The 16937-nt window shown below is 40.2% G+C and overlaps 1 protein-coding gene across 9 annotated transcripts in view; it reads left to right on the top strand.

Moving 5' to 3' along the window:
- Rad18 (RAD18 E3 ubiquitin protein ligase) overlaps window positions 1-16937 on the top strand; it is a 76719-nt gene that overhangs the window by 36524 nt on the left and 23258 nt on the right. For 6 of the 9 annotated variants that reach the window (XM_076940216.1, XM_076940213.1, XM_076940215.1 and 3 more), the window contains 2 exons: window positions 121-255; window positions 6572-6731. In XM_076940216.1, coding sequence (XP_076796331.1) covers window positions 121-255; window positions 6572-6731 — 295 coding nt within the window. The remainder of the gene's footprint in view (window positions 1-120; window positions 256-6571; window positions 6732-16937) is intronic. The other 3 variants (XR_013112559.1, XM_076940217.1, XM_076940218.1) reach the window with 1 other exon arrangement.

Genomic DNA, 16937 nt, shown 5'->3' with positions numbered 1-16937 from the left:
CTGTGGTCTGCTGTGTGGCAGCATCTGCATTCAGTGCAGGTGATTCTGCAAATCATGTTGCTGATACTCAGTTTGTTAGGTGCACACGCTTCACACACTCACGGTTCTTTTTAATTTCAGGTAAAAAACACCAGAATGAATTCCAGCTTCTGGTGGATCAGGCCAAAAAAGGATATAAGAAAACTGGCAGAGTTTCCAAAGCTGCAGTAATGAGAAAGGATGAACCTGCAGAGACACTGCCATCTGAGTATATGGGTAAGACTGACGTTGAGTGTAGTGAATTTTTTTACCTTCTTTTATATTACTTACTCATTTCGTGTTTGTGTGTGCATGCACTTGTGCACATGTGAGGAAGTTACAGGGTAGCTTGTGGGGGTTGGCTCTGTCCTTCCACCACGTGGGTTTCAGTGACCAAACCCAGGTGTCAGGCTTGGTGTCAAGTGATTTACCACTGAGCCATCTTGTTGGTCCTCTTTTTTTTTTTTTTTTTATTTTTTAAATTATAAAAAACATAAAAGGAATGTCATTTACTGAAGTTATTCAGTATTTAAGGGAGTACTTGAGTATTTTTACATAAGATTAATGTAGTAGTTATTGACTATAAAGTGGCTTATTGCTTGCTTTAGAAACAAGGGAAGAGTGTCCTGAAGAGATGGCCCCTGAGGTTTGCTCACCTTGGAGGTATGAAGCACCACAGTCTTAGAGGTGCTCTGGGATTGTCTAAGTGTGAGGATATTTTCTTTCTTTCTTTTCTTTTCTTTTTTTTTTTTTCCGAGATAGGGTTTCTCTGTGTAGTCCTGGCTGTCCTGGGACTCACTCTGTAGACCAGGCTGGCCTCGAACTCAGAAATCCACCTGCCTCTGCCTCCCAAGTGCTGGGATTAAAGGCGTGCCGGCGGAGTGAGGATATTTTCTAAGTGTAAGGTTTCTGCTGAAGATCCTAAGACATCCCACCTAGAAAGAGCATTATCTTTGCTGCGGAACCCTGAGGCTTACTCTGGATGCAGTGCTGTGATGACGAGTCTGAAGCTTATGTAGTTGGTATGCATTCCTTAGTTTTGGTCTAACTTTAAATTTGAGATTAATGTTGTATTTCTGTTGCTAATGCTTTGGTCCATGAGCAAAACAGAATCACAATGGGGAAATCCTTTACTACTTTTCTTAATTGTGACAAAATACACATAATGTATATTTTTACTAATTCATAGGTGCATAATTCATGGCTGTTAAATGCTTTCATAATACTGTTTAGCCATCTGTCTATACTCCAGACCCTTTGAGCATCCCCAGTACAAACTGTACCCAGTGCAGCACGACAGTCCCTGCTCTCCACATATCCCTCATGATCTCTGTTGTAGCTATTTATGGATTTGCTTGCTTTGGGTACCTAATGCAAGTGAAATTATGTAGTATCTGTCTGCCTATATTGGCTTATTTCTCTAGGCATAATGTTTTTATTGTCTTGTGTTGTGGCAAATATTCAAATTTCTTTCTTTTTATGGCTTTAATAGTATTCCTTAGTATGTGTATGCAGTGGTTCATCTATTTATTGAGTTATTTTGCCTTCTTGAGTTGTGAATAATGTTTTTGTATGCATTAGTTCTCAGATATCTGTTCAAGACTCTACTTTCAGTTTTTTATTACATGTCTATTGTAGTTTCATTTCTCTTGCTGTGATAAAAAGCTCTGACACCCCCCGACTCCCCCAACCCTCCAAGAAAAAAAAAAAAAAAACAACTTCGAGGAGAAATGAGTTTATCTGGCCTACAATCCCAGGTCACAATCTTTTATTGTGGGATGTCAGGGCCAGGAATTTAAAGGCAGATCTGCTCACTGTTCTATATGGCATGACTTTTAACCAAGAGATTTACTTCACAGTCAAAGAAGTACAGTGGGAACCATAGAAGGTACTGTTTGCTCCCAGCCTCTCAGGCTAGTTTATACTTAGCTAGCTTTCTTCTACAGTTCAGGACTGCCTACCTAGGGATATTACTACCCACAGTGAGCTAGGTCCTCTCACATTAATTAACAGTCGAGACAGTCTCCCACAGACATGCTTACAGGCCAACCCTAGGGAATTTCTCAGTTGAGACTTTTTATATGGTTCTAGGTCGTGTCAAATTGGTAGTTAAAGCTAACCAGACAGTGCCTCAGTGACTTTCTGGTTCAAATGGTAGTTTCAGGTTTAACCTTTTGAGGAACCAACAAATTGTGCTACACAGTGGATGCATCATTTTACATTCCAACTGGCAGTGCATGTGTGTCTCATTTCTCTACATCCTGTCAGTACTTGCTAGCATTGTTTGTTGTAGAAACTACCTTCTAGCTATGTGCTTCCTTGTTATGGAGACCATCTGTGCTATTCAGGGTTCTTTAGAGAAACAGAATGGATAGAACACACACACACACACACACACACACACACACACACACACACACACACACACACACTGGGGTGGAGACTGACTGACTTGTGGGGGTAGGGTATTTAGTAGTCTCAGGCTGTGGTTTAGCTAGTCTGAAATATCTGTCTCCTAATTGAAAGGCCAAGTTGTTCAGTACAACTAGTTTAGCTGGCTCTCAGCCTATGTTGGAAGCCCAAAGTAGTTCCTAGTACTAGTTAATACCCTCAGCAACAGGGTAGATGGAGTTGCCAGAGAGAGTGAGGGCAAGCAAGGAAAAAGCAGAAACTTCCTTTTTTTTTTTTTTTTTTTTTTTTTTTTTTTCTCTATCTTTTTATAATGTAGCTTATCCTCAAAAAGTGTGGCCTCGACTTAGGGTGTGTCCTCTTACCTCAAATGATCTGGTCAAGAAAACCCCTCACAGGTGTGCCCAGCTACTGAGTTTTAGTTGATTGCAGATGTAGTCAAGTTGACAACCAAGGTAGCCATCATACATTTTACAAGTGGGAAGTTATGTCATTATGCTTGGATTTTTATTTTTCTAGGAAGTTCAGCATCTTTTTATATACCTATTGGCCATCTGTTTTTCTGTTTTGGAATTTATTCAAGTCCTTTGTTTACTTATTAATTGGGTGTTTGGGTTTTGATTGAATTTTAGGGGTTTTTTACTGTAGATTTCAATCCCTCCTTGTGTATATATGATTTGCAAATATTTGCAGACACTTTTTGTATTGTCTTTTGCTTTCTTAATAGTACCTTTCATGCACAAAATTGTTTTAACTTTATTATGCCCAGTTTATTTTTTTTTATTTTTCCATTTGTTGCTTGTACATTTGGTGTTATATACATGAAGTCCTTGTCAAATGCACTGTTGTACAAATTACCCCATTCTTGTGATTTCTTCCTAGTATTTTGTAGTATCACCATTTAGTTTTACTGGTTTTAGTCAATCTTTGCTTTTTATCTATGGTGTGAGATAGCAACTACCTTGATTATTTCGTATGTAGATGCCCAGTTCTAAGAATTAGTTTTTGAAGTCTTTTGCCATAAAATGCTGTTGTGATAACATTTTTGATAAATTTGATAAATTTTTGATTTTTGATAAATCCTCTCAAAAACCATTGCTCCTTCCAGCACGACACGTGTGTGTCCCAGCACTTTTCAGAAATAGGGAACAGAAGGGTCACGAATGCAAGGACATTCATGCCTGAAAAGCATGAGTCTGTTTCAAAACTAAAAAGAAGAAGCCCACACAAAAATGTTCAACTGACCATGAAAAGGCTGATTTTCTTGTCTATATTCTGTTACATTGCTCTGTCTGTCCTTAAGCCTATAGCACACTAGTTTTATTTTGAAGTTACATGTGAATCAACTTGATTTTAATCTTTCTTAATATTATTTGGCTACTTAGGACTTCTTGAGATTACATGTGAATTTTAGGATGAAGTTTTCTTTCTTGAAAAATACACTTTTGAGATTTTTATTTTGGATTGCATTGACTCTATAGGTACCTTTTTTTTTTTTTTTTTTTTTTTTTTGTTTTTCGCGACAGGGTTTCTCTGTGTAGCCCTGGCTGTCCTGGAACTCACTCTGTAGACCAGGCTGGCCTTGAACTCAGAAATCCGCCTGCCTCTGCCTCCCAAGTGCTGGGATTAAAGGCGTGCGCCACCACCGCCCGACTATAGGTAGCTTTAAGTAGTATTGGCATTACATATTCCAATTCATGAACATGTAATGTCTTCCCATTTTATTATCTTTTAAAACTTAGCAATTTCATAGCTTTCAGTAAACCAAAGTATTTTTTGTTTGGCTGGTTGGAATTTTTTAAAGCTATTTTGCTAGATTTTTCCTAAATGTTTTGTTCTTTTAGGTATTATTGAATTCCCACTTGTCCTCAGATCTCCTGGAGGTCTTTCAGATGCTGGGTGCTACCTTAGTATAAACCTCATGATCTTTGAGCAATTTGAATTTTTTCATGCAGTTGTTAAAAGATAGTCTTTTAAACTATTTAATTCTTAAGAGCCATACTCAATACTTCACACTATGAGAACATTTTTCTGTTCATTAGATCAATTTTTCATATAGAATTACTTGCTTGTGCTTAGAGATTATTATTCATTAGGTAGGCATATCACACATATGTACTACAGTCTCTGAACTTCAGAAGTAATTGATATTGTTAAGCTACTGTGGGTGAACAGAGGCTGCCTAAGAGGGCAGGCATTCGACAGTGAGTGTAACTGAAGTCCTTTAGAGTAATCATCGATGCCCTGTAATGAGCAAGAGGCATGCACACTCGGGACCTGCTTGTCTTAGGGGACGTCTGTTGTCTGAGTTTCACACTTGGGCTGTTTGCAGCCCTGTGATTCAAGGTGTAAGCGTAGATGGGCAGGATAGCTGACGTTTAGTACTCTCAAATTGTTGAATGATATTTATTTTTGACGGAGTTTTATCTTTTATAAAATAATGTAAGGGGGAAGAGAAGAAGAGTGTAGTCACTGTGCAAAAATAAACGTTTAAGTTGAACCCCTGTTTCCTTATGTGCTGGCTGATATTGTGTCAACTTGACACAAGCCAGAGTCATCAGAGAAAGGAGCTTCTGTTGAGAAAATTCCTCCATGAGATCCAACTATATAGCATTTTCTCAGTAGTGTTCGGTGGGGGAGGACTCAGCCCATTTAGGGTGTCTTCACTAGGTTGGTGGTCCTGGGTTCTATAAGAAAGCAGGCTGAGCAAGCCAGTGGGGCAAGCCAGTAAGCAGCACCCCTCCATGGCCTCTGCATCAGCTCCTGCCTCCAGGATCCTGTCTTGTATGAGTTCCTGTCCTAACTTCCTTCCCTTCAATGATAAACAGTACTGTTAGTAAGTGTAAGCCCAAATAAACCCTTTCCTCCTGAACTTGCTTTTGTTCATGGTGTTTCATTACAGCAGCAGAAACCTGACTAAAGTTACCTGCCAGCCTGACTGCATTCTCCCCAGCTGCCGAGTGGGTGGGTAGAGTGCCCTCCAGGTGGTATGTTCATAATAGGAAGTTATGGACCTTCTGGCAAGTCGCTGCTTAATGCCCTGTTCTCCCTTATGAACAGCAGAGGGTGTGGCTCTGCCTTGGTCATGGTGATTTATTGGTACAGGTAACATTAGGAGTTTTTTATTGGTGATGAGTGCTGGCTTTCTGTATAACAAACATCGAGGGTCATTTCTGAAAATCTTGAATACATGAACTTGAGAAGCTATTTTTGTTTTTAAAGAACTTGTCCTATTCAATAAATTTTCTCTACTGATAAAACCTTAATAGTTGCTTTTATTAATTTACTTATTTATTCATTATTGGAATTGTCAGGAGATAGCAGAGATGAAAATCCCCATAGTATTGGCACACAAAGAAAAAAGGGAGAGTCCTGGACAACAGACAGTCTGGCACAGCTGGTATTTTTTTGTGTCTTTATTTTCAGATATTTGGCTATGCCTGTATGTCATAATCTTGACCATAAACTATACTTTATCTTTATTTATAAAAAGAAAATTTGAAAACAGAATATGAAAGACTATGTACAGAAATGTGTCAGATCAAATGGCAAGATTCCTATGTATGATTGGTTTTCCTTAATGATTAGATTTTATTTAAAAGTGTTCAAAAAAAGTGTCCATAGTTAGTCAGTATTATATCATATGATAAATAGTATGGTTCTGTTGTTAAATCTGTTTTGTTAACTTGTCAATTATTCCTTAGTAAGCTGCTAATAGACACTTCCATTAGAATGACAAGGCATTCCCATCTCTGTTTTAAAGAAAACTTTACTTCTAAATGAATTAATCCTGAAAAATATAAGTAAGATTTCTTGTGTTATTTCTTGTGTGGGGCAGTAGTGGTGCATGCCTTTAATCCTAGTACTTGGGAGGTAGAGTCAGGTGGATCTCTGAGTTTGAGGCTGCCTAATCTACCAGAGGGAGTTCCAGGACAGCCAGGGCTACATAGAGGAAACCATGTATTGAACCCCCGCCCAAAAGTATTATTTCTTATTTTATAGTTTTAGAATCAATGTTTTTTTTTAAAAAGAACTTTTATTTTAAAGTAGAAATAGCAACATCAAGTGTTAGAAAATATAAGTTTATATAAGGTGTACATTAAGATCCTCTTTAATTTTTAAAAATTTTATTTTTCCTTGTTAGCACAAGAAGATAATATGAGCTTCCCAGATAATGTCTCAGTAACAAACCACTTTCCTCAGTCCAAGCTGGACTCCCCAGGGCCGTCAGAGCCCGAGAAACCAGATGATTCTTCTAGTTGTACTGATATTCTTCTCTCCTCAGAATCAGATTCATGCAATAGGTAAGAAATGTGTAGAAATTGGTTCTTTTAAATTTCTGCTTTCTATGTGTCATAGTCACTTTTCTGTTTTTGTGACAAAACAAACGTTAAAGAAAGGGGACTTATTTTGGCTCATAGGGGTTCTGGGGTTCTGGTCCTCATAAGAAAATTAGGGTTTTTTTGTTTGTTAATTTGATGGAGCTGGTTATGTGACTAGTTCGGAGAGGCAGAAGGGTAAGTGCTGGGGCTCAGTTCACTTTCTCTTTTTCATGGAGTCTACGCCCCAGGTCAAGGGAATGGTCCTGCCTACCTTTGTGGTAGGTCTTCCCATCTCAGTGAACCCAATCAAGATGAACCCTCTTAGGTGTGCTGGAGGCTTGTCTCCTAGATGTTTCCAGATTCTGTCAAGTTGACAATCAACACTAATCATCTAGAGCAGTGCTTCTCACCCTTCCTAATGCTGTGACCCTTTACAGTTCCTCATGCTGTGCTGACCTCCAGCCATCCAGATGTGGTTGCTACTTCATAGCTTAGCTGTAATTTTGCACAGGTTAAGAACTGCTGATCTAGAGGATAGATCATGTCCGTGTCAGTTCACTTTCACTTCTGTTTATTTGCAGAGTCGTCTTCATAGACTGGGATGTGGATGGGTAGTGTGGTGATCTTTGTTTTCTTTCTTCCCTTAGAGTTGGTAGAGCAAACATGATAGGCAGTGAGGTTTTCTTGTCTGGTTGATTTTTGTTTTATTTATTTTTATTTTTTGGGGGGGAGTCAAGAAAACACATAAGGAGCTGATCAGAAAGATAGTGAACACAGGAAAGAGATGTTTTTAACAATTAGTTCAATGAATAAGATAGATTGGGAGGATTTTTTTAAAACTTTTTATTGATTCTTTGTGGATTTCACATCATGCACATCATCCCACTTACCTCCCGTCCTTTCATATTTGCCCGCTGCTCCTGCAACCTCCCCCTCAAAAGAAAACAAAACCAAAAAAATCTTGTCGTGAAAACTGTAGTGTATCAGAGGATATCCCACAGTATACCCTTTGTCCTTATATCTTCACTTGCAAATGTTCGTTGCATTGAGTCGTTGGTCTGGTTTGAGGCCTCTGCTTCTGCTACAGAATCAATACTGGATCCTCATGGAGACGCCTCTGGGATATCCTGTTGTTGCAGATTCTGCAGCTTTGTATCTGCAGGACTGGCCCCTCCCTTCACATGTTCCAGCAGTGGATTTGGGGTAGGACTCAACAGCCCTGAATCTGGACCTGTGTACTAGCTGAGTTGGTCAGTCCGCCAGCTCTCCTGCACCCTCACCACTAGGGAGAGCTCTCGAGCACTACCCCTCACTAGTTCACCTAGTGCCACAAGGGGGTGGGGCCAGCTCTCTCCTGTCATGCACTCAGGCTGATTCATCCATGCCAGCAGGGGCCAGCTCTACTGTGCTGCCAGGATGAGCTATGTGGCTTGCTCTGCCAAGTGCTACAGCTGATGAGGAGCAGGATTAGCTCTCTCCCTTGACCATACCACCACATAGCAGACTTGGGGGCACATAGCTCTCCTGTTATTATACCATCAGCCCTACTCTTCTGAGTGCATGTATTCAGTGAGGGGCTGGGCCAGCTCTGCACAGCCTTTGGGTATCAACCAGCAGCAGCCCAGACCAGGGATGTCTGTGGTCTTTGGGGGTATTATGGGACACAGACCCCTGCTGCTGCATGGCCGTCAGTAGCAGCATGGGTCAGTACTTTACCATGGCCTCAGATGGCACCACAGACTACTCACATCAGGTTGTCCCTCTACACCACAACCACCTAGAGAGAAGAGCAGATAAGCCAGTGATGAGAAGTCAGCACCGTGGGACATGTCAGTCAGTTATGGATGGGTCTCCATGCTGTACGTCCTGCTTGTCTTCCTGGGCAGATACAGCTCTGGGAGTCACAGTGACTCACAGGGTTGTAGGTTTTCTCAAAGGAGGAAGGCATAGGCCTGCTGGCACTTATTTGGCTCTATTGCTAGCCAGTGTAATTTACTGCTTCCCAAGGAGCGAGAACACAACTGCCTCTGTGTCCAGTTCCATCTTCATGGTGCACAAATGCTCAGCTTCTTTTGTCTTCCATTTCTCCACCACCTGTTTGCTCCCTTCTTTCTCTCCACTGCTCCGTCACTTACTCGTTTCCTGAATCACCTGGCCTGGTGAGGTGACTGGGCATGGGCCACAGTGTTGTCTCAGAACTTCCCAGTGTGCCTGGGCCCTCGGATTTTTAATAATTATAGATTTAATGATGGGCATTTTAAAAAATGTTACATATATAATTTATTTCAGTCCTGGGAATTGAACCTTCCTAGGGCCTTGCACATGGTAGACAAATGCTCTACTGCTGAGCTGTATGCCTGGCCCTTGGAATAATATTTTTAAGTATCTTACTACTCAGGACAAGGAAGGCAGAACCCTCTAGGCCAGCAAGGTCTGTATAGCAAGTTCCAAGCCAGCCAGGGTATATAAGGGATTACTTGTTACATGATTAAAGTCAGGGGAAATAGTCATGTCACATCCCTTAAAATAAATGGAAGAACTTTCTTTTCTCTGTTTCTTTCTCTTCTTCCTCCTCTTCTTCCTCCTCCTCCTCTTCTTCTTCTTCTTCTTCTTTTTTTTTTTTTTTTGACAGGGTCTCTCTTTGTAGTTCTGGCACTTCCTCCATAACTAGGCTGGCCTTGCACTCAGAGAGATCTACTAGCCTCTGCCTCCCAAGTGCTAGATGAAAGGCATGAGCCACCACCCTTTGCTAATGGAAGAGAGTTCAAACCACTAATGGACCATGGATGATTTGCTATTGGTATGTTTTCAGCCGTCAGTTCTTCAGATACTTCTAACTACCATTGAATAGACCCTCATCTTCAAGTCATATAGAAGGTAAAAGATGGCTCAGATGCGCTGGTGAGGTTAGGAATTAAGAGCTCTTACTCTTGGAGAGGACCTGAATTTGACTGCCAGCACCCATGTTAGGCAGCTCACAATTGCCTGTTATTCCAGTTAGAGTGTATCTGATGTCCTCTGGCCTCCACAGGCACTTGTGTGCATGTGGTACACGTTAACTCATATAGCCAGACATGGACAATACATACATGCATAGATACATACATCTTTAATAAAAGAAAAATCTTCTTCTTCTTCTTCTTTTTTGTTTTTTTGTTTTTTGAGACAGGGTTTCTCTGTGTAGCCCTGGCTGTCCTGGAACTCACTCTGTAGACCAGGCTGGCCTCAAACTCAGAAATTCGCCTCCAAGTGCTGGGATTAAAGGTGTGCACCACCACTGCTCAGCAATAAAAAACAAATCTTAAAGAGAAGATGTCTGAGAAAGACTTTAGATGAACTCCCTAAAAACTGTACTGTTGAGGATGTGCACTCTGCTGGTGGTGCCATAGCATGACTTTCTGTAGGAATACACAAACCTTACAGTTGTTTAGCAGACATGAAGAGGTGGAGATGGAAATATTTTAGGGATACTTAAACCACTTTCAGTGGTTTTTATATTGTTATGCATGTACAAAAATGGTTCCAGAGATGGGCCAGTGTTTTAAGAGCCCTGGCTGGGCAATCATGGGAATTGGAATTTGCTCTGTAGAACCTGACTGCCAAACTGAAAATTTTATAGACATCTATAACTCTGGCTCCAAGGACTTGGCATCTTTTTTGAACTCCATAGCAACCAGGGGTATACATGCAAGCAAAAATAAGTAAATAAAACTGATCCTTTGGGCTATAGTGGTGCATGTCTTTAATCCTAACACTCAGGAGGCATCAAAAGATGCCCATTTGACTAGAGTAATTATCACCATAGAATTCAGGAAAATAATTCAGAGTGAGAAAGTCCAGTAAAAATTTAATTTCATAGTAAAATCTTACTAGGTCCGGGATTTTTATTTATTTTATATTCTGGCAACAGAGGAGTGGGAGATGGGACACTGTAGTGCCTTTGTTGAGATCTTCTGCAATCCTAAAATTGTGTTAGCCTTTTAGCTTTGTAGGGTTGGCAAGTGAACTGAATGTTCATCTACAATGTAGTGTTGTAGGTCACAAATAAATCTAGAATTTTATTCACTTCTTATATTGAAATATTTCTATCTTTATCTTTTGCATTTCAATCAGAAAATTTTATTATTCTTATGACTCTATTGGCGTATATATATGTATATATACACACATACGTGTGTGTGTGTGTGTGTGTGTGTGTGTGTGTAAATGAATCTGAATCTTTATGTCATTTTCAAAAAGTTTTTTTATGATGGTTTGCTTGGTTTGGTTTTTTTTGAGACAGTGTTTCTCTATGTAACCCTGAATGTTCTAGAACTTGTTCTGTATACCAGGCTGGCCTTGGATTCAGAGATCCACTCCCCATGCCTCCTGGATGCAGTGATTAAAGGCATGTGCCACTACCACATGCTGAAAAGTTATTTTTTAAATTAAAGGATATACTATCTTTTGTAGGGAAAATATGAATAAGGTCTCCAGATTCTGTTACTGTAGCAGTATTCGACTTAATTTTGATAGTTATGTGCTATGGTTATTGTATGGGCTGATTTCTTTTTTTTTTTTTTAAGATTTGTTTATTATATATACAGTATTCTGCATTTCTGCATACATGCTATGCCTATATGCCTGAAGAGTGCATCAGATCCTAGTACAGATGGTTATGAGCCACCATGTGGTTGCTGAGAATTGAACTGGAGACTTCTAGAACAACAGTTAATGAGTGCCCTTAACCACTGAGCCAGCCCCTGGACTGACTCTTAAGAAAGGCACACTGACAGATTACAGAACATTTGCAGCAATGCCCAAATTAAAAAATAATTGTTGATTATATATCACTTATGTCTGTTGTGAGAAATAGAAAAATTAAAGGAATAATGTTTTATAATTTAATTAGGTTGAAATAACACTAGCACATTCATAAATCTGCCTTCCACAGATAGGCAGATGTGTAGGTAGATGGGTTCTTTATTTTTTATATAGTAGGACCGTTGTATTTTAAATAGTTTTCTTGTTGTGGGTCCACTGTGAGTGAAAACATGTGAGTTGTCTTTCTTCCTCGCAGCCTTGCTGTCTTACAGAACAGAGCTGACTGTGTTGAATGGAGATGTTGTTTATTTTGTTTTGTTTTGCACTAGAATAGTATTCAAGCTTACACAACATGGGAGACTGACACCCAAAAGTAACCGTAAGATTCAGTGTGTGTATCCAATCCAAATAGTTGTCATGAGCAATTGGTCTTATTGCTAGTGTAACTTGTAAGTATAGCTTTTAGAACTTACTTTGTTAATACTATATCGATCTTCTTTTGCCAGCTTGAAAACAGAAGATAAACAGATTAATAAGAATTTCAGGTTCTTGTACAGTTCCTTGCTAGATAATTTCCGGGAGTTCAAGAGACTTGTCCAAATCTCTTTAAATTAACTTATTGTTTTCATTAATCAAGAAAGAGTGCTTTTATTCACTGGTTCTTGGCAAACTATGGACACTGCATTTTTATTGAAGGCTAAATTAGAAGCAAAGATGCTGTTGATTATGACCCTAGAGAAGAGAGACACTAGCTTCATAAAGGAATGATTTGTGAGTTGTGTCATGCTTTTTCTTGGAAGAATCTTTAGATCATTATTTTGAATTTTTTTTTTTAATTTGAAAGAGATGGTTATCTTGTGGCATAGGTGGAAAAGTACAAATAAGGTTTCTGGATTCTATTATTGTAGCAATATTTAATTTTTTGATTTGTTGTATGGATTCATTTAAAAAAAATCATATTGAGGAAGTAAATACCACTGGCAGCAGTGTGCTTTCTATGGTTAGGTGTTGTATATATGTATAACTACATAGATAGCTGTGATAGACTGTTATCAACTGGAAGGTCTTGGGGCTTGAAATCATTAAAAATGTAAAAGTCTTTTAAAAAAGTCATCCAAAATGAAGGAGTTTGGTTGTTATGCTGTAAGTGAAATGGCTGACTTTTCTACACCCAGGACATGTTTTTAAAAGGAAGATATATGCTTTAACAACTAACTTTAAAAGTAGCAGCCATGAGTTTGCATAGGGTAATGAATATGGTTTCCATTTAATTTGGTCAACCTATGGTCAGAGCCTGCTGTTGCATGGCTATCTGAGCCAGTATATTAAAGAGCATGAACAGTTGTGAATTTTTAGCTTATAAAGATTAGCTAATACCATGATTCTGTGGTCAGGTTTGTAGCCTGCCCTTACTCAGGTAGGTGAGTCTTCCCACAGATGCTGGGGGTAGGCCATATAAGGATCTGAGTCAATATGTGAATGAATAACATTGTAACTTTTCCAAGCCTACCTCCCCAATCCCCCCCAAAATGGTGAAGGCTCTTTTGGTGTTAGGCACAGCATCTGTAGGTTTTTTTTTTTTTTTTCCCTCCCATTAATTTATTTATTCACTTGACATCCTGATTGTAGCCTCCTCTCCACCCAATCCCACCCTACCACCTCTTACCTTCATGGCCCCCTCTGGGTACCAGCTTGTCCTGGCACATCAAGTCCTATCAGAACCAAACTAATCCTCTTCTACTGAGCCCAGACAAGGCAGCCCAGCTAGGGGAAAGTGATCTAAAGGCAGGTAACAGAGTCCAAGTCAGACAGCCCCAGCTCCAATGGTTAGGAGACCACATGAAGACCAAGCTGCACATCTGCTACCTATGTGTAGTGGGCCTCTGGGAGACCTTATGGGCCCAGGTTAGTTGCCTCTGTAGGTCTTCTAGTGGTGTCTTTGACCGTTCTGGTTCTCTCAATCCTTCCTTCCCCCTATTCTTTCACACGACTCCCTGACCTCCCCCTAACGTTTGGCTGTGGGTCTCTGCATCTGTTTCCATCAGCTGCTGGATGATACTTCTCCTATGACAGTTGAGCTAGGTTCCTTTAATGTGTGTTTCTAGGTCTGGGTTACTTCACTCGGGATGGTATGTTCTAGTTCTATCCATTGGGCATAGCATCTTTATGAATGAAATTTCTCACAAATATAGGCAAAGGTGTTGGGCCCTTACCAAATAGCACTTAGCTATTGGCCTGTGTTTTTTAGTTCATAGAATTTTTCTTCATTTTTCAGTCATTTCTGAAAAATTGATCTAGAAACTCGAAAGCCAGAGGAAAAACAATACCCACCCCCAAACCTTATTACTACATTTTTAGAAAATGTTAAATTCTAACCTCTCTTAACTTTTGAGAGAGATGGAAAATAATGGAGATAGCTTAAGAGAAAAATGACATGGGTCATTCATCTTAGGATGATGTTCCCATTGGCTATGGGTAAGGTCAGGTGAAGGAAACAGGAAGCACTTTTTAAGTAGCCAGTGTACTCTTATAGCTAGAAGGGTACAGATGGGTCGTGGCCTGACAATATAAGTATGGCTTTACTTGGGTCTTGCAGTGCAGGTCAGGGCAAGGACTGGGTATCCCTAATAGTTGGGGTTGGGGATTCCAGGAGAGCATGAGTTTGAGATGAAAGGTCAGAGTGTTGGAGTGTTCCTTCATGTTTTAGAGCTAATGGGTCCTTCAGGAAGTTTTTGGACTCAGAAGTAATCCACAGCTTTTGTGTTTCTGGCCAGAGCCTCCTGAGTAGTTCTGTTACTCAAGACTGCAGAATGGTAAAGCCTTGTTCAGGAGGCAGTGAGCTATCTGTGCTTCAGTAGATGCTACTCTAGTACTGGTAGTGCTATAAGGTGTATAATCTTAGCCCCTTGGAGATGCAGAAATGAAATGGCCAGGAGTCTTGTTAGTCAGGAAGTGGCAAGGTGAGGTTTAACTCTAGTGTTTGGTTGTAGAGCCCTCAAGCAACCCAGCACTTCTTCTCTGAAGAGAAGTATGAAGTGTGTACTTAGCCATGAAGGAGCAGACAAGGCAGGAGGATTTGTATGGGAGGAAGCATTTGACTTTCATCTGTATAGGGAATGGAAAGTGAGGCAGGAAAGGGTGAATGTCATCAAACCAGAGCTGGCCCTACCACTAGTCTGCCATAAGGTGACATGGGTGTGTGTGCGTGTCCCTCCCCCACTTGCTGCAGTTGGAAGAGCTGGTGAGATGGCCTGGATGAGGGAGCACTTGTAGGTGAGAGCCCTGAGGATGAAAACAAAGGAGAGTTGTCCCTGCCACTCATCTGCCGTTGTCTGACTGAGGCTTCATCCTGGGGAAACAAACGACTGGTCTAAAACACTTGGCTAAATTCTCATGCAGGGCTAGGGAACTCATGCCATCTTGGAGCTAGCCTGGCACACTGAAGGGATGAGGACAGATGTGGAGATCTGCCTAAGCTAGGTAGTGACACTAACTACAGATAGGAATAGGGTTTGGGCTTTGGTACACTTTATGAGAACAAGTCTGCTGCCCGCCCGCTAGGTAAGCCGAACTGTTCAAAGTGCTTTGCTGTTTATCAAATACTTTCCAAACTTGGGAAATTCTTGTTCCAAAGATGTCTATGTGTGCTGTTTGATTCATAAAAATTGTATCAATTTTTAAATGTTGGCAGAATTTAATTATTCATTGAGAAAAATGAAGAACAAAAAGGAGTAGCTAAGTGTGCTTTTAAGAACACTGAGAAAAGTTATAGAGGCTGAAGGAACTTGTAGTTCCTTCTGACTGTTAGATAGGCAGTAACTGTTGGAATCAATATAAGCAGGTCCCCAAGGTGGTGGCCAGTTAACAACTGACTCTAGTTTAATTTTTAAAACATCATAATCCCTTCATCCTTGTACTGGTGTAAAGTTGTAAGTTGGATGGGGCAAAAATGATACGTCATTTGCCACCTTTAACTGTTGGAATTTTGTGTTTTTTAACTGGCTACTTGGGCTTTTGTTGTTACAGTCACCACCACACTACTTGTCTTTTGTCAGAAGAACAGGTATTACAAGGTCTTAGAGACACTGAGAACCTGAGGAAAGGGTGAGTTAGAATAGAACACAAGTGTTTTCAAAGTAGAAAGTATGTTGAGAAGTCATAAACACAGTATCCACTTCCTTTGTGAGGGATGGAGATCTAGGAGTGGATGTAGCTTCTCTAGAGGGATACCTAAGCCACAGTTCACTCCATCCCAGGCATCCCTCATTTCAGTGTGAGCATTTTCATCAGCCTGCATTTTACACCACTACTGCCTCCTTGGTTGGTAAGAACTGAATGTTCAAGTTAGGTGAGAACAGCCATGTGGGTGGGTTCTGCTTCCCTGCAGTCATCTGGTTTTCAATTCTTACCTTATCTTAATGACTAGATAGCACTCCATTTCTTCCTGGAATGGTTGTCTGGGTTCCTGATCAGTAGGCAAGGCAGAATTAATTTGTATGATGCCTCTGTTCTTTTCCCCTCTCAACAAGATACATTCTGGAACATGGGTACATAGTAAACTGCTGATTTTGCTGCTTCTATTGATTTTACCAGATAAGCAGAACATGCCACTCTTGTATCTCAGGAATTCAAGCGTTACAGATGATTGCCTTTGTTTGCAGAGGATTTTTTTTTTTAGTTGATTCTGCAGAAGCCAATTTTAGAAGACTTAAAGACGACATTATATGCATTTCTTGCTGTGCTCAACATATTTTAAAAGAGTCATTTATAACCCTATTACTGGGGGTATGGCTCATATTGCACATAAAATACTAAAACATATCAAGATTATTGGAAACTCAGGGAGAATATGGTTTGGGAGGAATAGTTCTTATACACATTTAATGGTTTAGTGATAATACTTCATTTCTTAAAGGAGCAGAGTCCCAGAGAAGGTAAGTGTCTAATGACTGAGCCCCAGTCATGTCAGTGAGATTTAAAATTCGTGCCCTCCTTGGGCAGATCATAGGCTGGAGTCATTCTGCTTCTGCTGATCCACTACAGGGCAGTTGATATCCTCCATTGGTACTGTTGGATTTGTGTTCTTAGAAAGAGAACAGGATGGATTTGATTGCAGCTGGTCTAGCTGCACAGAACACAAGCTAGTCTCAGTAGCATTTTTGTCCTGGAATTCTTCACTCCCGTTATCAGAGCATTGTCATCCAGTTAAACTACAGTGATAGGAGATGTTTATCTTTGGAATTTTGCTTGTTCTATGACTCTCTGGGGGTGGGGTCTCAGGGTGCTGGGCACTGTCACCTCACATTGTGATATCCGTGTCTTATTTGTGTTTGGTTGTAATTTGTATGAGATTTTCATTCCTATGATAGTTCAAAACAAAACAAA

The sequence above is a fragment of the Arvicanthis niloticus genome, chromosome 9 (genome assembly GCF_011762505.2).
Source record: "Arvicanthis niloticus isolate mArvNil1 chromosome 9, mArvNil1.pat.X, whole genome shotgun sequence".
NCBI classification, from domain to species: domain Eukaryota; kingdom Metazoa; phylum Chordata; class Mammalia; order Rodentia; family Muridae; genus Arvicanthis; species Arvicanthis niloticus.
The sequence above is the reverse complement of the archived record's forward strand: the minus strand, read 5'-3'. Positions and strand labels throughout refer to the sequence as shown.